This window comes from Polistes dominula, unplaced genomic scaffold (assembly GCF_049000335.1).
Source record: "Polistes dominula isolate Pdom_NZ unplaced genomic scaffold, Pdom_raw_medaka contig_31, whole genome shotgun sequence".
Lineage (NCBI taxonomy): Eukaryota > Metazoa > Arthropoda > Insecta > Hymenoptera > Vespidae > Polistes > Polistes dominula.
In genome coordinates, this window is record NW_028300925.1 from 4,620,047 (window position 1) to 4,647,834 (window position 27,788).

General features: G+C 30.5%; 2 protein-coding genes and 2 long non-coding RNA genes across 8 annotated transcripts; 2 read left to right on the forward strand and 2 right to left on the reverse strand.

Moving 5' to 3' along the window:
• On the forward strand, positions 1–21,725 carry Axn (protein axin). 5 transcript variants are annotated; one of them, XM_089171405.1, is made up of 9 exons: positions 1–868; positions 17,550–17,705; positions 17,808–18,615; positions 19,116–19,280; positions 19,426–20,096; positions 20,256–20,569; positions 20,837–20,884; positions 20,951–21,132; positions 21,574–21,725. In XM_089171405.1, exons 2-9 carry the CDS (start codon positions 17,621–17,623, stop codon positions 21,698–21,700), a joined length of 2,400 nt encoding a protein of 799 aa, XP_089027531.1. In that variant the 5' UTR covers positions 1–868; positions 17,550–17,620; the 3' UTR covers positions 21,701–21,725. The 5 variants fall into 5 exon arrangements, with proteins under 5 accessions (XP_089027531.1, XP_015190087.1, XP_015190089.1 ...); XM_015334601.2 differs by having other exon boundaries at positions 20,837–21,132; XM_089171404.1 differs by lacking the exon at positions 1–868 and adding an exon at positions 16,017–16,218 and having other exon boundaries at positions 20,837–21,132.
• Positions 13,973–15,827, reverse strand: LOC149032971 (uncharacterized). Its single transcript, XR_016176181.1, has 2 exons — positions 15,656–15,827; positions 13,973–15,561 (listed from the first exon to the last, which is right to left on the reverse strand). It is a non-coding gene; the product is annotated as an uncharacterized LOC149032971 (long non-coding RNA).
• Positions 18,960–27,756, reverse strand: LOC149032972 (uncharacterized). The gene is made up of 2 exons (XR_016176182.1): positions 27,536–27,756; positions 18,960–19,243 (listed from the first exon to the last, which is right to left on the reverse strand). It is a non-coding gene; the product is annotated as an uncharacterized LOC149032972 (long non-coding RNA).
• On the forward strand, positions 25,699–26,613 carry RpS27 (ribosomal protein S27). The gene is made up of 2 exons (XM_089171406.1): positions 25,699–25,976; positions 26,296–26,613. The coding sequence occupies exon 2, from the start codon at positions 26,297–26,299 to the stop codon at positions 26,552–26,554; it is 258 nt and encodes an 85-aa protein (XP_089027532.1). The 5' UTR covers positions 25,699–25,976; position 26,296; the 3' UTR covers positions 26,555–26,613.
• Positions 27,757–27,788: the final 32 nt, after the last annotated feature.

The window sequence follows — 27,788 nt, forward strand, 5'->3', positions numbered from 1 at the left end:
TCGTCTTCGTAGTCATCGTCATCGTCATCGTCGTTGCCGCCGTCGTTGCAGTCACAGTAATCGTCATTGGAATATTTTCAAATTAATCGTTACAAAATCATCGCAAATAAAAAAGAAATTCTTTATAAAAACGAAAATTCTTGTACACTATAATACGTCTGTTGAATCACCGTCCTGTCGGTGAAGCGCATTCACTGTCGTCTTCTTGAGATCACGCGTATTATCTACAACTTCACCTATACCCCACTCCTTGAAAATTTCATCGCCGTCGTTGCGTTGTCGTCGTCGTCGCTATCGTCGTCGTCGTTGTCGTATTGTTGTATCTTGATGGTGGTGGTGTAGTGGTAGTATAGTGGTATATGTGTTTCTTACGAGGATTCCCATTTGGTGCGGAGTCGACGGTGTTGTGTGGTTGTGCTGCGGTTACTTGTTCGTGCGTCTCATCGTGCATGCGTTCATTCGTGCGTTTATTCGTTTCTGCGTAAGTAAATTCGTTTTCGTTCCTTCATTCGTGCGTTCGTCTCGTGTATGGTTTGTGTATCGTCCTTTCGTCGTTATCGTAATGAAGAAGTTTATATCGGATCGTTGTTGCTCCGAAAGTAAAAATTAAAAAGGAAGAAAAAAGAAGAAAAAAAAGAAGAGCAAGAAAAAAAAAGAAGAAGAAAGAGGCCGCTAAGAAAGAGAAAGTGTGGTAGTAAAACGCGATGTGCAAGCTTAACCGTTCGAATCTTAGCTCGAACTCGAGTTGACCCTTCGAAGGATGGACCTCCATCTCCACCACCTTCTTTTCCTCGTCCTCCAGCTTAATCGAAGGAACGCATCGCCGTCGTGGCATTGGTAAACACGACCTCTACCGTTTACGAAAACAGTAAGTCACATGTACGATCTTATATTTCAGTTACATTTGCTTGGATATTATTTGTTTATTTTCCTTTTTTTTTTACATTCAATTTTTTTTAAGACATTCATTTATTCGTAAGACAAACTATTATTGCGCGCCTTTTCTCATCTTCCTAGAAAGAGAGAGAGAGAGAGAAAGAGAAAGAAAGAAAGAAAGATAGGTTTATATACAGAAAATGATGTTTTGTGTCATTTCAGTTAAACATCTATAATATATCAAATTTGTTTTCATAATTATTCACCTCTAACGATCTTCTTTTTAACGTATTTAAAAAAATTCAAGATAGGGGTGACAATTGTGATATTTTTTTACTTTCTCCAACTACACTACTTCATCGTCTTGTGATTTTTTCTCTCTCTCTCTCTTTCTCTCTCATTATGTTTACGCGTCTGGCTTTGTCCATCATGTCTTTACCCCACTCTCCTCCTCTACTCTCCTCTATGTCACTTCTGTTAGTATTCTCTCTCTCTCTCTCTCTTTCTTTCTTTCTTTCTTTCTTTCTCTTTCCTTCCTTCCGTCCTTCTTTCTTTCTCTTATCTGGCCCTCTTTCTTTCTCTCACTCTCTCCTACTGGTGCTGCTTCTGCAGTTTGCATTTTACCCAGAGGGTATAAGAATAAAGGGAAGGAGCACAAAGTAATACTTTAGACAAGAAGGGGATGAAGCCAGTTTGTAAAGGAAACATGGGTCAACTATACGTTTCGTGTAGAAAAAAACATATTGTCATGTGTTCTTCACTATGATGTGTTCAGATTGATAGGAACTCTATTAATGCTTTATGAAAATACATTGCTTGTTTTATTTTATTATTATTAAGCCAGTTTGTAAGGAAAATATGAAGTATTTATATGCTCTGTTTAGAAAAGAAAATGATATTGAAATTAATAGGAACTTTATCAATGTGTTTTATGAACTTATTTAAAGACATATATAACAAGGCTTTTTTGAATTATTAAGTTATTAAGATTATGTTATTCAAAACTACTTTTTCTTCTTACCATGTACAATCTTTGATTTCAACGTGTAAATCAAAAACTAATTTAAAATTAGATTAGAAATATAAATTGATATCTAATTTAATATTCATTTTCATTTATTAAGGCTCTATTTAATTAGATGTATTATATATCAAATAATAGATTTAATGAGCTTATGTAGTATATGTTAGATACTATTTTTAAGCCGTAGATTAAATGAAATATAAATGAATTATAGATCAGTGGTTAAAGAAGTTCCTTTAATATTCTAATTGTATCTTTATTTATTTATTTTGTTTAAGTATTGATGAAATAAACTTTTAATACGTATAGGAATGTATTAGAACAATACAAATGTAGGTAATTTGCTTTATAAGTAAAACTTAGGTTTTTGGATACATACTTTGCAAAGTTAATGAAGAGCTTATTATTCAAGATTTAATTGCAAATATTGTCACATATTACTAAAAATCTAATATTTTGTTTTGAATACTTTATAATAAACAATTTGTATAGAAAAAAACTTTTGATTAAATCAATTGTACTATAATCGTTAAAAAGCATGGTGTGTACTTTGGTCGTAGTTTTGCCGGTATTCATCTGAAAAGAATTTCCAATAAAACCGAAATATAAACGAATACATAGCATTGAGTGTTTCGTTTGTGAAAAAAAAAAGACAGAAAAGAGGTGTAGTGGCTGGCGACGGTGATAGGAACGGATGGATGATTGTAAAACGATGGAGACCTCGAATGCAGCGGTAGTTTTATTTAAAGCAACGATGATTGTTTCGTTAGAAGTACGAGCCTTCTCCTCGTCGTCGTCGTCGTCGTCGTCGTCGTTCCTCGCTTCTAGTTTCTCTTTCGTGAAGTCAGCAGCAGCAGTAGCAGCCAGCAACGAGCGACATGCTGCATTTACCGCGCCACTTTGTCATGTAGTAGGAGAGACGACTTGCCGTTTCTAAGAACACAGTCTGACTTTAGATAATTTAAAAGAAGATTATTTTAGGTTCACCAGCTACCAAATTGGTATCCTAACACTATTCAAAATCAAATGGTAAGGTTCAATTGAATCATCGATCACGTTACTTTACTTTATTTCATTTAACTTAATATCTTAAAGGAGGTATTCTGTTTTTATAGGAAATCGAAAATGGGATTTTTTATCTTATATAAAAGTAGTAAATCAATTTGGTTTTTAGAGTTTTTTTTTGGGTTATTTGTATTGATAATATTTCAAGATAACATTCGCCTTAAAGTTCACATAATTTTTATTTCAACTGAAAAATACTGTAGATCATTTTTGAAAAATGAATTTTTTCTGTTCGAACTATCATCAAATTGTGAACTCCCGAGCATATTTCGTTATACGAAAGTAATTGAGCAGAAAAAAGATACGGTCGTCACCCTTTACTAGTTGTAATTATCCACCCCTCTCTGTTTGTGTATAGGAGCGAAGTGTAAGTTACCTTGCTAGTACTTTTATCCTCCCTCCCCCTCTTAACCTTACTTTTTTGTTCAATGAGATTAAAACGATTCCTGATATTTTCGCGCGATTTTTTTATTAAATATACAATCGCGGATAAAAATAAGTTTAATTGTTTAATCATATCTATAATAAAAAAATAAAATGTAGTACTGCATTAAAATATTTCGTTCTATTTAATTACTACAATCATGAAATAAATACCTTTGTTAGTTTTAAAAGAAACATCTTATAATAGTTTTTTTTTTTAACCATCCTGTAGATACAAATAGGGAATCCATTTTATCTACTATGAAAATCTTTCTCATTCGTTCTTCGTTATTATCTTGAAAATATTCGAAGGAAAAGTTTTACGATAGAAATATTTAGTTATGCTATTACTTTGATACTTTTGCGTTTGTTTGCCTATATTTTAATCAAAAGGAAACCGGTTTTATCGTACAATGTAATATGTATTTTAGAATGTTGTGTACTTCTGAGATATAGTTGGTATAGTAATACGGGCTCATCGACATCTGGGAATAGTAACGCCGGGGCGGAAAGCTTCAAAGAGTCCTTTGAAGTTTCAGTTGATGTTCCTGAGCCGATTCCTCTTCGTTACCCGTCTTTTTTGTCACACGCTCGTTTACCCGCGCACTTACTGATACGTTGACTATCGCCATGATCTCTCTCGATACTTTACCGGTTTCAAATCTTCGAAGTATTCCCTCCCTTCTTTTTTTTTTTTAGAAATCGATCGACCTTTGGGAGCAATGCTTAAATATTTCTTCAGAATCAAATATTTCCTGTAGTCTTTACATATCATGCGTTCCAAATTATCAAAGCTACATATATTCGAAATAGAAAATTATTATTATTATTATTATTATTATTTTTCATAATGTCTTGTTGAAACATTTTGGAACTTCTTGAAAAACAATTCAATTTCATTTACTTTGATTTATTTTAATTTTTATTTAATTTTCTTTTACTCGAAAACTGACTACTAATGCTTCTGCAATACACGTACAAAAATATTAATAATATTTATTTAATATTTTTTTTTGTATTTTTTTCTATCGATAAAGATCAAACATTTTGTTCTAAATAATTATTGTTCGTCACCCATTATAGAAATTTTGCAAAATTCTAAAAAAATAACACTTTTTTTCAACTACTTTATAATTTGTAAACACTATTACAAATAAAAATGTAGAGAGAGAGAGAGAGAGAGAGAGAGAGAGAGAGAGAGAGAGAGAGAGAGAGAGTCCACAGAGAAGAACTTAGACTGTATATTTTTCTATATACTGACCTACTAATTGTACAAAACGTTCGACTACTTCCATTGATTATAAGTATCCATGAACGCCTATAATGACTATTAAAATCTAAACTATATGTTTACACTACTTTGTAATTATCGTTTTCAACTTTTCTCTTTTCTATTGAGAAATAAAAAAGAATCGAATAGAAAAAGGTAGAAAATAAAAAACATAAAATGGATTTGATAATGTCTCAAAAGTAAACATGATATTTATGCTGAATTTTGTGCATTGCAAAAATCAGCTGATTACAAACAAATATACATGTTTCTAAGAATTTCTTTAAACAATTAATTTTTGTTTTATTATATAAGGATTTTCTATAGTTTTTACGATGAGGTTATTGTACTATAAATATTATACATTTAGTTAAACATTCGTGCATTTTTTTATTATATGATAATACATTGTTTAATCCTCGTACACGTATATTCATGCACGCGAGCGCATATAAGCTCATTGATTCTCTCAGTATGTACAGCGTATCATCACAATAATAATTTGATTAGAACGTATAATAATCCCTCCTATAATACGGTTAATTCGTTCTTCAGTGTATCAAAATCGTATTAAGATAAACAAAACAATATTATATAAACATTTATGAAATTTATCGGCTGTGGATATATTTACATTCTCAGAATTCGTGTACATTTAATATTTTAATTAATTTGTTAAGCTTATTAAATACTATTTCATTTTTCTTATCGTATAATAATTTATTTCTAATTTTTATTTACATTTATTAGTATATTATTTCGTGATTCTGTTATTATCATAAATAAATTTTTCAGTTTTGTGAAAAAAATTCAAAATCGGTTAAAATTGCGCTAATAAGTTTTAAAAGAATGGACATTATTATTATTTTGTTGTTAATTAAGTTTTGCAAACTTATTCAATTAAATATTATTTTAGATTTTTCTATTATCATATTTAATACTTTTGTATAAACAAACATAAGGTAAAATTAATCATTTACTGTATCAATAGAACACTTCTTATTCTCAAGATTCCAATCTTACATCTTAACTAAAGAGACATTTTAATGGTGTTCCACGGAACAACTAAATTTTCACAAAATCTCTACCGCTGTCACCAATTTGTTACGAGACGGTACGCTTGTCATCATAGGTTTAAATAAAGATTTGGAAAATATTTGAGAGACCTGGATTCAAATAAGTTTATTCTAGTTTAACATACAAAACGTATGTTGTTCGTTGTAAAGATACTTACTAAATAATTTCCGAATTTCTTCCGCTTTTTTTATACGATTTCTGACCGCACGTTTTAGTCCAATCAGAAAGTAGAAAAGGAAATTCTAAAAATAAACATTTTTAATAAATTAATCAAAAATAAAAAAAAAGAAATTAAATTAGTATATATAGAGGCATGCATACAATTGATACATATTTTTATTTCCTAAATAATAAACACAAATTATGAAATAATGAATGTAGTTTGAATTGTTACTACATTTAATATATAATTAAGATTTTAAAATGGAAATCAAGAAAATCATAATAAAAAATTGTATAAATGTGAATATAAATATACATAACAGGACTGTAGAGAATATGTAAAACACAAACACAAATACTATGTGCGTTAATATATTTCCGAATACCATTGCATGCTTCTTTTTTATGAAAAGTTGTAAAGAAATGTCATTTCTCGCAAATATTACAATTTTCTTAATTACATGTCAGATTTATAAAATTAAATTTGTTTTTATACTGTAAGGAGACCATATAAAACTTAAACAAAACATACTATGTACGTGTGTTTTTAGCAGTATTATATTTTATTCAGAAACTTGACTTTTCTAGATAAAATTAAACAAAATACGATCATTTTGACCATTTCACGTGTTTTATTTCTACAATGTAATTATTACGTATATACATTGAAAGCGTGAGGAAGAAGTGATTCAAGCAAAATTATTGACATTACAGAATGCTTTTAATTTCATAAAACAAAATGGCACTGGTAACATTATCATTTTATTGTACAATATAATGATTTACCTATCAAACTAAAGAAAGAGATATTATTGCTATTGTTATCGTTAACAAATGACATATAATAAGATGCTCAATTTCCGTTGAAAAAGATTGCACTAGTAACTTGAAACTATTTTATTTAACAATATATACAATTATTACACGTATCCACCGAAAGGGTGAGAGAAGAAGGAGTAGAGTTGATCTCAGCGAGGAAAAGTAAACTAAACGAAAGATAAGAAGAAGAAAAAGAAAAAGGAAAGAAAAAAAACAGTATAAAAAAGAAACAAGAAAAAAGAAAAACGAAAAAAAAAAAGAAGATATATTAAATCGGCGGCGTATATCGGTTGTGTGTTGGGTATATGCCGGGTTGGCTGGCTAGCTTGCTGCGCGCCGTGCCGCTTTCTTCTTCCACATGCAAACGTCGAATATACGTGCGTGCGTTCGTGCGCGCGCGTAATATCGCGTGCGGCGGCAAGATCAAAGGAACATTTCCTCCTTCCTCTCTTCGGGCTAACCCTCCCTCGTGCTTTCTCGTCTCGAGACCGGCTCCCTCCCTCCCGCCCTCCTTTTATCCCACCCCGTCTCTATACGCACACCGGCTGTCTCTATTGAGTACGTGTAAACGCACCATTAAGTCTTCGTTTCTTTACGCGCACTTATTGTTCTTTCGTAATCTTTGCTCTCCCCACCCCAAAGCACCTCTACGTTCTGTCCACCTCTGACCCTTCCCTTAAGTTCAGCGTGTTTGTACTGAAATCTAGGATATAATACTACTATTATTATCCTTCTCTCAACCCCTCTCCAAAACGTAGAGTCTCGAGTGCTTTTTCTCAAGGTTCCTACCGACCACCTTGAGAAACGAGAATTCATTCTATTTCGGTATCATGACGTAACAGCGAATATAGAGAGAGGGAGAGAGAGAGAGAGAAAAGAGAGGAGTCCTCTTACTCTATCATTTTTTCGACTTTCCTTCATTTATTCTTCGATCTAACGAACTTTATCTGACTATTCGTTTATGAATTATCGTTAGCGTTTATTTGAATATATGTATATATGTATAATATTACATATCTCTACGCGGAATGATCTTCGAAGTTAAAGTAACTTTTTCAACGAGTTTCTTTTGAAAGGATTAAAAAGGGGTACACTCGAAAGTGAAAAAGCATATTTAATGAGATTTGCTTGAGAATGTTCGGAAAAATCAAAGCTATAAAAAGAACGCGGGGATATGCGGAAGAAGGATTAAAGTTTGTCATGAAAAGATACAAGGATGGAACGGATCATCAGTAAAAGCGGCACGTCCGAAAAATCTCGGGTTTCGAGACCATGGACCCACTCTTTAGAATCCGCTGCCCTTATACCTGAACCCTATATCACCTTTTTGTCCTACCTTGTCGACAGAAGAGAAGAAAGCGCGGCGAGAGGGTGTCACAAGGTAGGGAGAACCGCGTAGAAACGAAGACGACAGACCAGGAAGAAGAAAGGTGGTTAGAAAAAGATGAAAAGAGAAAGAGGAAGCGAGTGAGAAGGAAGAAACGGTCTTCTCTGTGGTACAGGGTATGAGGCATAGGGGGCTGACGGTGCCTTTCCTTCCTACGGTCACCATAGTTTCAGTCTTGCCGTGTTCTTCGTGTTGTGTAGGGTGACGAGTTCTTCTCTCGCTTTATTTCTATTACGGTTTACTACATCGAACGTTTATGTACATTTATATACTATATTTAATGTTGTCAATGAGTAATAAATAATGATTCAAGAAATATTTTCAAAGGATCTTTTGTTGTAATCAAGAACAATAGTTAAATCCGTCCAATTCAATATTTTTGGATCCTCCGAATTTTGAAGTTTTATGTAGCTGATGATATTGAAGAAAAAGCACAGTAAGAAACAGTTCAAAGATACCGGCCTTTACGGTCACCATAATTTCGGTCTTACTGTGTCCTTCGTGCTCTGCAGGATACCATGTTTCTCTCTCGTGCTTTCTTTCTATTACAATTCGTTACACTACAGTTGTATGCACTGTGAATAGTTCGTTCGTCTTTTCTTTTTTTTTAAGTTAGCATCTGGTTTTACGTTTGATGTTTCAAATTTAATGGTAATAAATCATTATCTGTGAAATCTTGTGGAAGGATTTTTTGTTCTGATCAAAAACAATCGTCGGCGGCACCGTCAATATAATACATTTGGATTTTATGGATTTTGGAATGTAACGAAACTGGCGGTATTGATCAAAGGCGGCATAGCAAGGAAACGTTAAAAGTTAGAAAATACAATAGAAGAGGGAACGTAAGATACTCAAGTATTTCTGCAAAGAGTGTGGTAGTCCTGCGCGAGAACGATCCAACAGAGACCAGTCTTACCGAGGACGGTCGACCGTATATACATCGTTGATGTGTGGAGACTTCAATGCCTGTAGTTGGAAAATGCTCCTGATATACCACCAACGAACGCGTACCGCCAACGATGTTGCGATGCCGGCGACTGAAACGTTTCTGTAAAACCGGTAGCAGCCCCATTGCTTTCGTTCTTCGTTACGCTTGTGTGACATATCTCTATCTATTATTTTTCTCGTATATTATCGGCATCCAATAATAAAACCAATGCTTATTGTGTGTGCTCTCACTGATTTGGGATTATATAAGTGAAACATTCATTCCAACTCACGTAAGTGCTTCACAATTTTGTTTACGTTTTCGAGATTGTTATTTAATTGTCTAATAAATATTAGTACAATATTTTCGGTAAGCAATACGAAAAAAAGTTTTCTATGCTCGTAATATGAAATAATTGAAACATTTCAATCTTTCTAACGAATTAGCATCATTTATATGAGTAGCTAAAAAAAAAGGTTATAAGTAACTTTCTTTTTAAATTTATAAAATATATTGTAACTCGACACAGAGTATCTAGTTTGTAATTATTCACTTATCTTTTATTGTTTCAACTTATTGTTAGGTAAAAGTGCATGACGAATTTCGGCCATCGAATGTATCCAAGGAATTAAAAAAGGAATTTCAAAATATTATTTTAAAATAAACGATATTCGTAGTGAAATGGAGATGGGGGGGGGGAGAGAAAGATAACGTAAAAATAAAATTTTCATAACTAGCATAAATATTTCTTGGTACACACCAAGTTGTACATTTCCACGCTCTTAAATTGCATACAGTAATTGAAGTTGCTTACTATAGTTCGTACTCCAAACATGAAAGTAAAGAATTTTCGTGCACTTTTGGTAGATGTGCGGTGGTAAGTAGTACCAAATACTTAAAGGTAAATGAGGAGAGAGAAAGAAAGAGAGGGAGCAAGAAGTCTGCTTTGAAAAGAAAGGTCCGGGTCTGTCGATAGTGGCGAAAACAGCCTGAAAGGGTTAAATCGATCGTAAGCCGCACGTGAGTCTTTCGTTTTATAAACGTTAAAAAATTATGTTCTTAAAAGAGTTTCAGTATTTTATTCTCTAATTTAAACACCGAATTATAATTTGAATTTTGATTTATATTGCGTTCTCATATCTTTCGGTATCGATTTTAATTAATAAATAAAATATATATAATATTTTTAATAAAGTAACTTTAATATTATTATTATTATTATTATACCGTCATTCATACCTGTCTGTGCTTTAGAATATTACAAAAATAAAAATTTGTTCAAAACATATTTTAATTCATCATATATCATTTGGATTAGTAAATATAATTATTATTTTTTGTATTATCTGAATAAAAAGGATCGTGATTTGATGGTCGGAAAAATTCTTAGAACGTCAGTTAAGGATAATAGATTAATCTTATTATTCTTTTCACTAAGAATATCGTCTTTCCTCTTCTCCTTTATCTATTTTGTGTATTTTTTTTTTTTCTTGAAGATAGCTGGACCGGTCGCATTCAAGTGTACTCTCTATCCTCTTCGCTTTTGTATTCACTGACATTTCGACAGGCGAAGAAAATCTTACCTGCACGTACAGCGTGTCCTTCTTGGAAATGTAACGTTCCATAGAATACAGACGAGCTGTATGTAATTCGTTTCAATTCTTTAACTAAACATATCTTTATCATCTAACGTGCTTGTTTATCGAGTATCTGTAATCAGTGTTATTTGAAAAAAATCTTCAATGGAGTTCATATGAACTACTACATATTCTCTATCGTTGTTGTTCATTCATACTTCCAATAGGACAATAGCTATTCTTTAATCCGCTCTTTCAAACAAATCACCGTATATGTGACAAACGAATATCGCCGACATTTCTTTTCATGTGGGAAGCTACGAACTTTATTCTGAAGAAAACATCATACACACACACACACACACAAATATACATTATTTCGTTCAAAAAATTATCTATGATCAAATTAATTCAAATTTATATCATTTAGAAATTGTTCATATCTCTTACTATAAAAAAAAATAGAACATTACTAATCTCTATTGAAATTATTTAAACAATTATTAAGAAAATAATATATCAATGTATACAAAACTTATTTAAGCGTTTTTATTATTGTTTTAAATAAATCAATCGAGATCTTAATAATTTTAACAATTCAAACCTCTAGAACGATAACCAAATACATTCGTATGCATATACATACGTGATAAATACAAATAATATAAACATGTAAGAAATGTTGTAAATATGATCGAAGAAATTTTGAAAAAATTACGTTGTATTTATGTTACCATGAAAGATCTAAATTAGAGAGTGTCAAAATTTACATGGTCGCTCATTAATGCATATCAAATACGTCGGTGAAGGACCTAATATTTGGGTTTATTCGTCTACATTAATATTTCGGACATATACCAAGCAACTACATGAATCTTGACATTCTTCGATTTCGATCATTCAAATAAATTCATAAAAGGAGCGTACATTTGAAACACCCGATATGTCGAGCAGCGAAAGAAGGGGCCTGACTTTCGAGCAGCATGGCTTGGCTGAGCGAAGCGTTCCGAAAACCTGTAATTACGGACCCGACGTACATCAAGCGATGCCGCCAGCCAGCAGCCGCCCGGGCAACCTACGTCTTCCCCGACCCTCTTTTTATCCGTTTCTTTTTTCCTTCTCTCTCTTTCTCTTTCTCTTTCTCTTTCTCTTTCTCTTTCTCTCTTTCTCTCGACGCTCCAGAGACTCGAGCTTGAAGAAAGAGAAAAAGAGAGAGGGGGAGAAAGAGAAACAGGTAAGAAGAGAAAGAGAAGCAGAGGGGGAATATAGCGAGCAAGAGAGAGAAAGAGAATGTGAGTGAGTTAGTGAGAGAGAGAGAGAGAGACCTGCTTCCCTTCCAGCGTAGCTCGACGCGATTCAGCTCGGTGAACGTAAGGACTATCCTCGTAAACATTGCGGTGTGCTTTTTTTTATACTTTTTTTTCTTTGCTTTCACACACACATACAAATATACGCATATAGGAGAACGCGTAGGCACATATACACATACACGCGCACAGAGAGAGAAATAATTGTAATTCCTAAATAACGCACTCATTCAAAATATGTTTTCTCCTTTCTTTGCCTTTACTTTACCGTATCTTAGAGGTTGAATTTGATTTGTAAAAAAGTTGAATTTAGTGTGCAAAATCTATGTACTAGTCTCTAATCTTATTTTCCCTTCCTTTCCCATTGGGAATAAAATCGAATTTTATTTCCGATAATCCCTTTTGGAATATAATTTATTCTTTATTATTATTATTTACAAACTTATATGTGTATATTCAGAGTAATTTTAAGAAATTGTTATATCAGCTATTTTAAGTAATTTTATTGAATTATTTTTCTTGTTGATTTCGATTCGCAATTGGGTTTGATTGGATTGGACAAAAGAAAGAAAAATGATTTCATTGCGAACAACAATCTTATGGTGATAATGCCATGAAGTTAGTAGTTTGAAGATCATGCGATACCACCGGCCATTGGTTCTTCTTTTTTTTCTTTTTCTTCTCTTTCTGTTTCGCAAGAAACTAAAAAGTATTCAAAGTGGCGTTGTTGTTTTATTTTTATTTTTATTTTTATCGTCACATCCTTTCCATTTCCCTATCGACTATCATCTGCGCTCCCGATGTGCCTCTACTATTCTCGGTAGAATGAAAAGAAAATATATATGTCAGTCATTATAATAAAGGCCTAAGTTAAAGAATTATACAAATTTATTTTATGATTTACTTTATAAAATAAATCATAAAATTCATTTTTCTAATTCTTGACTTATAATTGGTTCACTGTATAATTACCGACATATATATATATATATAGAGTATATATAAGAAAGTAATTTCGACTTGCACCAATAGATAGCGTTATGTTTGTATCGTTATTCTTTTGTTAATGTTAGAATTTTTTTTTCTTTTGAGGTTTGGTAGTTGACACTTTTTGGTTGCTATAGAAATTAATTCTGTATAATTTTGTTTACAACTGTTAGTTTAGAAACAATTGAATTTTATTTCACACTAGAAAACCGAAATTATTTTCTTGCCAACCCAATATATATATATGTTTGAAACTTGCTACATATACACACAAGAAAATGTGTAAGGAAAGTTATATGCGCAAAAGGAACATTTTTAAATTTAACCGCTTTATATTCGCACCTCGCGTGTTATCAAGGTTGTATTGCAGGTTTCTGGTATCCATTTGTCGTTCTTGGTCCTTCAAGTCGTTCATGCATTCATTTTAATATCGTTCTCTTTAGTATAGTGAAAACCGAGAAATGTTTCCAGATGAACGGTATTGATACTTTTCATGGATTCAACTTCTTTATACGCTTCAAAAAATCTCAATATCAGTAAAACCTTACTCGTATTATATGCCTCAACTATTTCCTTTTCGAAAGAGGTTAGAAAAATCGGCAAGAAGAAAAAAAGAGATATGTTGGAATGAAGGAGTAGGGGAAAAATAGTAGGTGGAAGGGAAGTCAGTGTCAAACAAAACTAATCCACAAAGGTTGAAATAAATTGAAAACCAATTTGAATCAAATAAAATTGATATTTATAAGTCAAGTATAAAGTAAGATCCGATTTGTATGCTACATGGATTAAAATCATTGATTTGAATCATTAATAAGTATTATTTAAAATATATCTTGTTGTATAATAAATATATATATATATATATATATATATATATATATATATATATAAATTTTGCACTTTAAATCAAACTTTTTGCAAATTAAAGTGTTAGTAAAAAAAAAGAAACAACTCAAAAAATTGTTCAAATAAATTACCAGTTGAATTTTAGATTGCAAGAAAATTAAACAATTCTGTAGAAATATTGTATTTTCTGAAGAGTATGAAGTTTATTTGAAAAGGGCTGTGTGTGTGTGTGTGTGTGTGTGTGTGTGTGTGTGTGTGTGTGTGTGTGTGTGTGTGTGTGTGTAAAAACTGTATTGTATATATATTGTCGATAATTACTAGTAGTTAAAGATTTAAAAATGTAATGATTCTTATCTGCGGGTGAAGGAAAAGTTATCTAGTGGATCGACTTTATCAACGAGTTTTCTACGCCCGAGTGTATTCGCCGGCGTATAATTATATCTTACAGTGCCGCCGGTAAAATAATTATACCGACAGACATCATTAAGCAAAATTAAAAGTGAGGGTGGTACATGTGGGGAAGTGGTTAAGCTGTAAATTGAAATCATTATTTTCACGCTTTAAAGGCCATTTAAACTTGAAAACTTTGTATGCCTTACGATATTCAGTTAAATCATCATCATATATACATAAAATAATACACACACACAAACGCACCACCACCACCACCACCACGCACATATATGCATGCATGCATATATATATGTAGATACTTTGTATATATTTACGCGACATCTATCGATCAAATTTGTATGCTTTGGTTAATTTGATATATCTGAAGAAAGTAGTATATAAGTGTATAAATTTGTTTACTACAAATTAATCATTTTACATATCATATACATCTTTTTGCATTTCAAATTAATCCTTTTGCAAATAACATTTATCTTTTTGCAAACCAAATTCACTGTATAAACAATTAACAACAAATTGAAGGATAAATTTGATTAGTACAAAAATTAAAATGATTTATACAAAAGGGTTAATTTTGAAGTGAAAAACTTGTATAAAGATGGAAAAGAGTTACAATTTATATTGTTAAGTATTTTTTAATTTCTAAACCAAGTATTACTGCCAAATTACTCGAGAAAAAGTAATATGTTTGTATTATTATAATTAGTTGCTTATAAAAAAAAAATGGTAATAACAAACATTTTAAAAATTTTACAATGTAATATGTATGTATAATTGTTTTTTTGGTTAATTATTAATTAATATTATTAATTATTATTACTAATTAATATTATTAATTAATTTTTTTTTATTTAACACAGTAATTTTTAACAGATATACATATTACTGAATCAGAAACATAGATTGAAATGTTCAAAATGAAATCAATTTCTATTATAATATGATTAATATATCATTTATTTGAATGAAATTAATGTATTATTAAAAATAAAAGTAAATTTGTGATTTATTGACACTTTGACTGCCATATTGGTCATATATGAAGGGCCATGGTTTCTCTTAAGACACCATAAATGGTCATTGATGACTGGAGTGTATGAACCTTTTACAATTGTAAAAAATTAAATAAAAATTGAAAGTTAGTGTATTTGAATATGACTGACATATAGAAGATATTTTGAAATAAAAAGTGCCTTATTGAACAATTAAAATTACTTATTAACATCAATTTATTATTATTTTGCCATTATATTCTTTAAATAATAAAAATAATACTATGGTATCCTGGGCAAGACATAGCGATAGATATCTATCAATATCGGTGTGGCAGTCGAAGGGTTAACACTATATTGTTCAGTGGCACCATATTGGTGTTGCAAATAAAAGTATTGGATGCAAGCTGGAAATAAAAGTATTAAATCATGATTGGTCATAATGAACTAAATGCTCTATGTATTTTAGTATTTTACATGATAAGAATGAAAGTTTCTTACCGATGAAAGATGTATTAATGCTTCGCGTAGACAAAATGTGAGATATTAATCTCTTTATACATACTGGTTTGAAAAAAGTATTACCATTCTTATATAAGATGCTTATGAGAATAGAAGTCTACGCTCTATATACTTCATACACCAATGTACCAATACACCGATATAGTTTGAGCAATTCTTTGCGTACTTCAGCCCGCTTCAATTATTACCTTTGAGTATAGATTTCTAGTCTGCGCAGCTCACAGCTCACTGTCAGGATTTTATATACTCCCTACCTATTCCAACCCCCTTCTATTGATGTAGCCCTCAGTCCTGGCCAGGACGCGCTACCATAGCTCAGTTTACTGCGAGCAGTGCTATCGATGTGCTGCTCAGTGCTGCGATGAGTGGTATCGCATACTTGGAAAGATAGAAGAATCATCTATATTAGACGATAACAATTCATAATAGCATCCTATACTGATCTCATAACGGATCCTATTTAGCTTGTGTATATTTCAAGTCTACCTATAGAGGGTAACCGTCAAAATGGTATGTAAGCTTTTCACCATCCCTTGAGTCAGGTAAGAGTGCGGTGGAGTGAGATGATTCATTATGACAGCTTTTCATTTCATACTTCCTCTTTCATAGAACTTGAGTTTACATTTTTCCATTCATCGTGCTTCGCTGCTTTGAATGATAGCGAAACTAAAAAACATAAGTAAATATAGCGCTCTGAAATTATATATAAATATTCATTTTTTATCACATGTTATTACTACCTTATATACTAGTTATATGGTAAACATTATCTTTGCTAATGTTATTATACTTTTATCATAGTTATATATAATGATTACAATCCGTAATTTATGAAGATATTTAAAAATGAGTGCGATGAGTGATATGAGTACGCTAACTTTTCGACAACTTCATTGTATAAGATGTGCAAAGCTTACAAGATGAGATTTAGTGTATATTGAACCTAAAATATAATCTATAAGAAATCATATTTCTATGGTTCTTCTTAACAAAAGGCTACCTTTAAAGATCTTTTGTTCCCTTCGGTCTAGCTTGATACCGCTAAACTTAAGTAATAGTTTTCCAGTCTATCGGTCTCTTATTCCATAAGTATTCCAAACAGTTCTTCAATGTATCATGATATTTCCTAGGTAGTTCTAGATAATTCAATGGATTTCATTATAATTTTTGTCGATCAATACTACACAAAGATGGTGCGCAGTCCAATAGAGGGGTATACCGAGTGGTGGTTCTCGATGCGCAGACTGCTGGAAGATAGACCGCGAGCACATACACTGAGAGCCTTACTCCCATACTTCTTTAGAACAGAAAATCTTGGTATAGAATTCGTATATGACTCACCACAGAGCTCCATCGATCCACTAACCATGGCCCAGGCTCAGGTTCTTTGTTCGAAAGTATTGGGACCTTGTCGACATGTCGAGTCAATGTTGTCGATGTCGATGTCGATGTCGATGTCGATGTCGATGTTGAGTTTCATGATTCTAATGCGAGAACTATTGTGCTTGGTTCTATTTCTATTTCACAGAACTAAAGTTATATACATTTGTCTTTTTTATTCAATTTTTAATTATTAGTCATTATTATTACATTTTCATTAATATTTTTGACATAGTTACTATTTATATATAATGCACTATTGCTTGCATAACAACAAAAATAATATATACTTACAATACAATGCTTCTTAAATGAAAACACGTAAACCTTTTCTATGTCATTACAATAGAATAATTGTACTTATATTGTTTATCATAACTGAATATAGAAATTAGATTTAAAAATATTTTCTATAATTTTGTTTTTTATTTTGTTTGCATTTTTATTACATATCATTTACAGATTTTATATTAATATTATTTTATTTTTATAGATTTGGAATAATCATGTCCACTAAGAGACGTCGTGGGCCACAATTAAGCTTAGATAATAAAATAGTACGTGATGGCTACAACAGATAGGATGAGTGGATCTCGGCAAAACGAATCACGTTGCTTCAATGAGAACTCTCCAAGGCCACCAGTGCCTGGTAAGAATTAAATAAAGAAAAATTTGTAAATTTTATTTATATCGAATATGAATTTGATGTAGTATATAGAAATGACAACATTAAATGAATTTATTAATATAGGAGAGGAAACAGGAGGCCATGTAAGTAGGTTCCGTCCACAGAGTCCAGCTCTGACCCCTAGACGTTCTTCTTTAGCAACACCAACAGCATTGGGTTCTTGCGATGCTTCTGCACCGTTGGGTTTTGAGCCAGAAGGTTGCTGTAGAACCACCACTATGGAGTGTGATTCGTCTCCTCCTTGTTTACGGTGGGCCAAAAACCTGCATTCCTTACTGCAGGATTCAGTTGGTCTGGAACTATTTAGAAAGTACCTGGATCAAGAAGGCAAACCGCATGCGAATCCGCTTAATTTTTGGTTTGCCTGTGAAGGCCTCAAAGAACAAAGTGATCCAGATAGAATACATCATCTGGTTAAGCTTATTTACAGAAAATTTTTTCTCAAGTCTCAGCTAGCCATACCAGAAGATGTAAGAAAAGAGGCTAATCGTCGTGTAAAAGAAGGAAGAGTAGATGAGAAGGTTTTTGATGCTGTACAAATACAAGTGGAACGTCTCATCAATGAAACTACGTATCCAAACTTCCTTCGATCAGAAATGTATCTCCAATATGTACAGAATTCCCAAAATCCAGACTCTGGTGGATGTCCAAGCTCTGGTTCTAGTCGAGAAATGTCTGTTTCTTGTGGACCAAGCTTACTACCTACTGTACACGAGGACAGCGAATTTATTACCTCTGTGCACAGCTCGCATTCAGCGAGTGAGACGCCTGGAGAATTGAGAAGTGAGCTGAGGTTAACCAAAAATGTGTTGATAGCTACTCAACAAACTAGAGCAATGGATGTGCGGCCTAAGCCAGAAGCATGTGCTGGGTAAATAAATTATTACATCTTATTCAAGAGTATTGGCTTTTATTTTATAGCTTCGATGGTTCTTATGACACCATCAAATACATTTGTATGAATGCTTGAATTTTATTAATAAATATATTTAAGCTTGTGTGAATATTTTTGCCGAAAAAAATTAAAATTGATTTAATATTAAATATAACATAATATATATATATATATATATATATATATATATATATATATATATATATATATATAAAATATAAAATATTTTTGTTGTGATCATAGATAATATGTTAATTGGATTCACACGAAAATAGTCTTTTACAAAGCTCCTATAACCTTATATTGAATGTAAAGCATGCTCGTATTTTAATATCGTTTTATTCATTAATCAGTTATTATTTAACACATTATCAGTTATGATAACATTATTTTAGTTATATTTTATTAGTTTATTTTTATTTATATATTTTCTGTTTCTTTTTTCGTTTGTTTGCTGTTTTTGCGTGGCGTTAAAGCATTTACTTGCAACATGGAGCTAGTCCGTATCATATGCACGTATCCAGACTGCACACACAATATTCTTCCTATAATCCAGTCTCCAGACAAGATTCAGAACTCCAAAGCTTAAGCAGCGATGCACGAACTGAATCAGACAATATATCCATCACTGACTCATCTGTGTAAGTTTTACTTTATTATTTTATTTTGCACGGAAAGAAAAACAGGAAAAATTTCTTTTTTTTTTCACGTTTGTGTACACGTGGAGTAGACGATGTAACAATATAATAATTATAAAATACCTTAAATTTATTATTATGTTCTCAGCGATGGAATGTCAATGGGCAGCAGACAACGTAGTAAAAAACAATATTCGAGACAATCTAGAGGAGTGAAGGAATTAGCCAATTTAAATCGCGATCCAATGGCACATCATGCAATCATACCTCGAACACAACGGGTACCACGAGATCTCATGCAACCTTCAAACCCAGAAGAGTTTGCACAGGTTCTTATTAAAAAATTGGAAGATGTTAGACGAGATAGAGAAACGCAAGAAAAACTTGATCGTCATTTACAAGAAAGCGAATTACATAGTATAGATAATTCCATGGAAGCCTTGCCTGGTAACAGTGCTCCTAAAGACCTTGCTGATGCTCTAGGAGAAAAAGCATTAACGGATGAAGATAGTGATCAGGCGATTTTAGATCAACACGTGTCAAGAGTTTGGTCGGATTTAACACCTTCCAGATCTCCTGGTCATTTATCACCTAGAACACATTCTCCCGAAAGAAGGCGTCCCATGCATAGTTACCCAAGATCGTACAAACAAAGAAAAGAAAAAGATGTGTTTTCTACTTTCTCAGCGGACAGCGGGAATATTCACGACTTTCCAGAAGGTAGTGAGCTTATTCATGAATTTGGTTACTTTCCTAAATCAAAATCCGTGCCATCCGATTATGCAGATTCCCTCCATAAACAGGATTTTTATCTTCAAGGTGTGTTATTATTTTAATTACATTATTTCTTATCTAAAAGTTTTAACGATTTGTTCGTTTGTTTATAAATTATAACACATATTATATCTATTTGCTTGTTTTATAAATTTCTCTCTTACTTCGTTCCACTACATCAGAAAGTATTTCAACATATTGCAGCTCATGATCAAAGATTTAGAAGATTAGATATGACAAGAAGATCCTCTACAAAAAAATCAATGACAGAATTAACGGACAGTGGTGTGAGCGTTGTAAGTGATGCTCCACCATTGAATGTGTGCAAAGATATTCGTCTATTATCTTGGTTGAAGGAATCAGATATTAAGAAAACGGATACTAAGCATAGCCGGCATGGTAAAAAATACGGATCTCGAAGTGGTTCCTTGGAACGAACAAGTAGGGAAAGTTGGGGTGTACCTGCACAACCATTTGTTGCTGATCCTGGAATGCCTCCTTTACCACAACCACATACGGTACAGTATTAAAAACTGTGTTGACGTTATACATATTTCTAAATAATTAAACTGAAGCTTTTAATTGATTTTAAGATTTAATTTTTTTTAAATTACAATGGAAGTATGAACACTTTCTTAAATGCAAATGGTTGACATTAAGTAATTTTAAAATGAAGTTTTCAAACTAGTCAGTTTAACTGATTCAGTAGTTTTGGTGTTAAAAGAGTTTTAATTTTGTATGTATGCATGCATATAAAATATATGTTCGTCTTTGTCTATGAGCAGGCAACTCAGTTGGAAGAAGCACGAAGAAGGTTAGCAGAGGAAGAAAAGGTACGTGGTTGTTGTAAACAACGGCATGCAAGTACATCAAAACAAGCACATGATCCCATTGTACAGAGTCAGTGTTGCAATCAATCGAATCAATCTACGTTAAAAAAGACTAAACAAGATGCTGGAGATTTCACCACCGTTGTGTTCAGTTTCTGTGATGAGCAATTCCCTTATCGAACCAAAATTCCTGGTCGTAACGTCACGTTAAAACAATTTAAGGAATACCTTCCGAAAAAGGGCAGTTATCGGTATGTATATTATAATTAATTAATTCATATCAAATCTGTAAAAAATACAAAAAAAAAAAAGAAATTTGATCACACAGGGTGAGACATTTAAGTACAGATTTAAATATTCTATCCTGTATAGATGTTATTATTAAATTAAAATACGTATTTTACGCATATATATGCATACAACAACAAAAATTACAACAACAATAAATAATAATAATAATAAAATATATTATATGTATTAGGTCGAGTCATAAATAACTTCTAATGCAGCTAAGTGACGAATACATAATAAATTAATATAATTTTATTACTTAATGAATACAAAATAAATGTCTGATAAAAAAAACGAAAGTTACTTATGACTCGACCTAATATATTGTGGAGAGGGATGGGATGGTTCATATAAATAAAATAGAATTATTTTTCATTTTTATATTATGTTATGTTTTTCAGATATTTCTTTAAAACTGAGTGCGAAGACTTAGACGTAAAAGTTATACAAGAAGAAATAACAGATGATTCTGAGATTCTGCCATTGTGGGAAGGCAAAGTGATGGCACAAGTAAAGACGCTTGAGTGATAGACTGATAAAGCATATGTTGAGCTGATAAAGCAAAAATTGTCTTAACCCATCGGCTTACCTAATCGTCAAATTGACGGGGTCACCTTCGTGTGCCTTGAATTTAACCTAGTCGTAGATTTGAGGAATTTATTTGCGACGATATGGAAGGAGACCGTAATATATATATACATATTATATGTATATAAATCCGCAGGTCTAATTATTATTATAAGCTACTATCACTATTTTTGCATTTAAGAATTTTCTTTATTTGCTTTATAATTTAGGAATATTGTATCTTATATTTAAAAAAAGAAAAAAAATCATCAATTTATGTATTGTAGAAAAAAGCAAAAAAAAAGAAAGAAAGATAAACTAGCTTCCTATCATCTTGTCGTTTTGTAATGGCCATTGTATTTTTGGCTAAAAACATTGTCAACTATATATATATTTTCTTCTTGTTTTCATTTTACGATTCCATTTTAATCCAAACGCCATATGTGTATGGTTTGGATAAAAGAAAAGAAAAAAGACGCACCGTTCCCAAAATATATCTATTCCTACTTCCAACGGCCTACAAAATTGTGTTCACATAATTGTCATGGATACAAAGTATAAGTTTTAGATGAAAGAATTAGAAAAATAATTCATTTTTCATTCTACTATTATTAATGGCGTCATCATCATCCGAATCTCCAATTTTTTCACTTTAATAGTACAGTAGACTCCTGTACAACGCGGTTAATACGTTATGTTTTATACGTAATATAAATAATGATGGTTATCGTCGTGTTCAATTTGTTTTGTACGTTTTACTTATTAAGGTAGTCAAACATTGTTAAAAGTAGTTTATATAGCAAATTGAAAAAAAAACAGGATGATAGCTTGACCGATTTTAATTTAATTATTTGACAATAGTAAATAAAAATATTTACTAAATAATGTATTTTTTTTTGTGTATATAGCACGTTTTATAAGAATTGCGTTAAACGGGAGTTTATTGTAATCAATTGTATTTACCTAAAAAAAGAAGGATATAATTACACGAACAAGTGTCTTCCATTATAATATTATTAATGACATTCTTTAATAACAATGTTTTTACTGCAAATTTAAAAAAAGAAAACAAAGTAGAAACTTCCTAATTCACACGGCCTGTTATATAGTTAGTACTTTTACTAAAACAAAACAAAAAGAAAATATTTTGTATTCTGCCTATGATATTCGTCGTATATGTCATGAATTGTCGCATTTACAAGAAAAAGAATTGTTTCGTTTTTTTCTCTTTTTTTTTCTGTAATTAACTTCAACGAGTTAAGGAAAATGCTATTGTAATTTTATTTCGATGTAAACATTTGCAATACTTTTTATTCGAACATTTTGTTTGATTCGAATCCCTAAGAAAACCCTCGTTGATCTTCCTATTAATAATAATAATTTAATAATTATTACGAAAGTATTCTATTATTTGTATGTAAAAAATGAACATAGAGCTCGTTTATATTATTATTATATATATATATAATGATTTCGTGAGGTACCTTATAAGTACTAAGTAAAATAATAAATTAATATTTCTAATTATAATTTTTTTTTTAATAAAATCAAATTTTTAAGAGTGATGGTAGCTAACACACAATGTTTTTATTAAGTTTAATATATATGTGTATGTATTTATACTCAGATAATTTCAATGACTGGGCACAAGAAAACAACGGGGATGATTTTGTTGCGTTAACGATTGGATAAGCCGATGGATTAATCGTAGTACAATAACTATGGTAGTCATAAGTTAAGTGCCTTAATATATGTCATTAATCATGCTGTAATTTCAGAGGTTGGAATATAAAATTGTCTTAAAGGGGAAACAGTAGTGCCTAATGTTTTCAAGTTGGATAGCTCATAAATGATACAATGTCTCATAATTTTTTATTTCTAATTTTGTTTCGAATGTATTCAGTTTTCAATGTTTCAAAAATTAAAAAGAAAGAGAATTACAAAAAACAAGCATGGAAAATATATATATAATTTATCTGTAATATTTCATGTTTTCTAACATTGATCAAAAATTGAACATCATCGTCTCTGTTTTATTACTCGTTAAATGTATGTTATTTGATTATTTATATATGCAGTAAGGAATTTAAATATTTATATAGTAAGAATATAAAAAAATATTCCTACTACACAAATATTTGATGTCTCAGTGTATGCATATATAATTTTTAATTTTATCTCAATATATTCTATTTTACTTAAATGAATTACATTTAAAAAAAATATTTTTGGTTGATATATTGTCTCATTGAGGGGTTAAATAAAGTTAAGAATGAAAAATTGTGAAAAGAATCATCGCATTTTGTCGAGTTAATAAGAAAGTTCTACCGCTAGTTAGCGCTTCCGTCGAGAAAGATTGAGAGGGCATTTTGAAACCGAATTTTCATAGGCATCACTCTAATATGTGTTTCTTTAACGAATTATTTATATATAAAAAAAAAAGAAATAAGGACAGATGAAAAGAATGAAGAAAAAACAAGAAATCATCCATCTATTGTGATTGCGAAAGACACGTATTTACATATCCGAATTGATGAGATACAAATAATTTGTATATGCAAAATCATAATAGGAAACATCATTCGTTAATTACAAAATACTTTTGTATTCTGCATTTTACTGTCCATTAATTAAAAGTAAAAAAAGGAGAGAAAGGAAAGTAACAAGAAACAAAGTTCATTTTTGTAATTTATAAAAAAAGAAATTTCCTTGACCTCTTTATAACCGCCAGAAAAAATGTTTCTCTTTAATTGGTAAAATGGACGTACGATCATTCCTCGATACTTATTATAATTAATAATGTTTACTGCAATTAAAATTCGCATGATAATTATACATATATATCATTCTGCGACACATTTAAACGATCAACCGGCCAAAATGTCCGGCCGACCAATAAATAAATATAATAATAATGTTTATAGAATTGTCACCGCAGATATTTAAAAAGAAAGAAAGAAAGAAAAAAGGGGAAAAATATCCTTGCAAAAAATAATGTTAATTGTGTAATTAAATAATAACCGATTTTACAACCGAAAGATCTGTATTTTGAAAGACGTAACATCGATTGTTATATTAATGTATAATCAATCAAGTGCAAGTGGCAATTATGAATTTTATAAAAATGTTCTTTGAACATCTGTGCGCGCGTGCTTTAGGGATATCAAGAGTTAAATCAATTTTTAGTAATCCAATAAAAAAAATTATAATAATACAAAAAAGCTAATATTTAAAAAAAAAAAAATACTTGATAATAACATATTAATAAAATAATTGATTGCTTTCCGGTATCCTTAACTGCTCTATCGTAATTAAGGATTTTATAATTCGTCAATCGAATATGTCCAGTTTTTACCTGAACTTAGTAATCCAATTTGGGAAAGTAAATTAATACACGTTGCAAATCTAATTTTTCAAATCAATCTTACATATCATGACAGTGGCTGTATATAATTGGAGTATTTAATACTACAATAGTTACGTTTTCGACTTCAATACCATGCAACAAAAAAAAGATAGGAAATAAATTATAATTTATGCAAATAATAGATAATCTAATTTGTTTTTTTTATTCAACATACCGTCATATATCATTCCAATTCATTTTAAGTAAAAATGTTAGATTTTTGAAATCTGACAGAAAAACAAAATGAAAAACCACCCAAAAAAAGAAATAAAAACAATCAAAGACAGAATAAAAAAATGAAACAAGCAAAAACTATTTTTTTCCAAATATTTTCAAATTAAAATAAAACTTATGTTATCACTATTATAGTTCACTTTTGAATTCCAATTAAAAGTGCATTTTTTCTAGTTACATTTTCTAAAGTTAAGTACGAAATTTATACTATCAAAAATTTGAAAATATTAAAATTTTTAAATACAATTCAATGGTAAAAAAGAAATGAATCATATGCATATATGCATTTAGTCTGTGAACATTTATGCATAATAATTACATTATAATTAAATCACTTATTATACAATACTTTGTATTGGACGAATACGATTTAAGTATTTTTTTATTCTTAACGAATAACTACAGTGGTGCCATTCTGGAAACTGTATGTTCCTAGGATGGGTATTAGTCCTTTTAGATCGTAACCATTAAAGTTACTAAACAAGCAAGCGATGTGTATGTAGCGGAAACCACGAGTCGTTAAAAGTTAATTTTTTTCAATAATCACATGAATAAAATCCTAATTATTGAATGTAAATTGAAATATTAAACAAACAAGTAAGTAGATATATTGTTTTAAACATCAAACCTATTTAAGAACCTTATTATGTTAAGAACTCATAAAAATAAGTTCAAACAATAATATTGTTTACATACATAGAAATGATTAAACAATGTTTGTAGCATTTAATACAGCATATTTCATAAATTTGTTTTAATTATATTTAAGCTATCTCAATATATCTATTAATATTGCGATTTCTTTTATCAAAGTCTTATTAAAAAAATAATTTAATCTAATCTGTTTAAATGTATACGGTATTTTTGCATCATGAATTTCCAAACTTGAAGATTATATTAAATATTTTTATTCCAGAATGCCATTAGCTCGTGATCTTTTGCACCCAAGTCCCATTGAGGAAAAAAGAAAGCACAAGTTAAAGAGACTCGTGCAGAAACCTAATAGTTATTTTATGGATGTTAAGTGTCCTGGATGCTATGCTATCAAAACTATTTTTTCACATGCCCAAAAATCTGTCGAGTGTGACGGATGTCGGACTATTCTATGCACACCAACTGGTGGCAAAGCACGATTGACAGAAGGTTGCTCCTTTAGAAGAAAGGTTCAATGTTAATGCTATGTGACATGAATATTATTCTTTACATTCAATAAATAAATACGATTATACTGTAATGAGTATATATATTTTTACCACAATGTATGCTGCGTGCATATATGTGTATTTATTCATACATCCATTTATTTCATAGTATTTGGCTCACATTCATTAATTGTAAAACACTTTTGTAATATGTAAATAATTACTTAATACACTAGATAGAATATTATATATTAATAAAATGGTTAAATATTCCTTTTTTTCACTTTATTTTTAATTTATGTCAAGATAATAATAATTATAATAGCTTATTTAACAATTAAACATTAATTTACATCATAATCGAATATTGTATGCATTACATGTTCCATGTCATTTTCATAAATTGCTTAACAAGTATTCGGTAACATTTTAATTATACTTTTCTGCAGTGTTAATCTTAACACGATTACTTAAATCTTTAACAATGCAGTAATAAATAATTTTAAAATATAGGGGGTGTACAAAATGTAATCCCACTAAACCCTTTTTTAAACCTAAAATCATTTTTTCCTATAACAGCAAATATTTCAAATATTATTAAAAATTTTCTTGTGTTTTGATCTATCTGTAGTTTTTTGCTGGATTCGCATCAGAAATAGAAAATTACAGTGAGAATTTTCGTAATATTTTACTTTTTTATTATCGTTAAGAGTATTAGTGTAAGCCAGAAACAAATTATGTATTATTTATACAAAAGTTGTATTAAGTAAACGATAACCTTTAAATTGCATTTTTAAATTTCGTTTTGATAATTTGAAAGATGTACTACGTTTCCGTCCAGTTCAAGAACATGACGGCAAAATAAAGTAAATGGTGGATGAAAATTATCGTATAACAAAGCGAGAAACAGCTGAGAGGTTGATTTTTTTCAAATTTAGCTATTTGCGGTCTCTTAAAACTTCTTGCATTTTAAATAAATATACAAATAATTTTATAATATATTAAAATTCTTACCTTTTAAGAGTCTGTTATATGAAGAACAAATTACGATTAAAGAAAAAATAATTATTAAACTTTAGAACTATTAAAGTAACTATAACTTATAATAAAATTAAATCAACTTTTAGTAATCCAATGAAAAAAATTATAATATAAAAAGAGCCAAAAAAATATTAAAAAAAAAAAAAATACTTAACAATAATGTATTATCTAAATAATTTATTATTTTCCAGTATCTTTAACTGATCTCTACCATAATTCATGATTT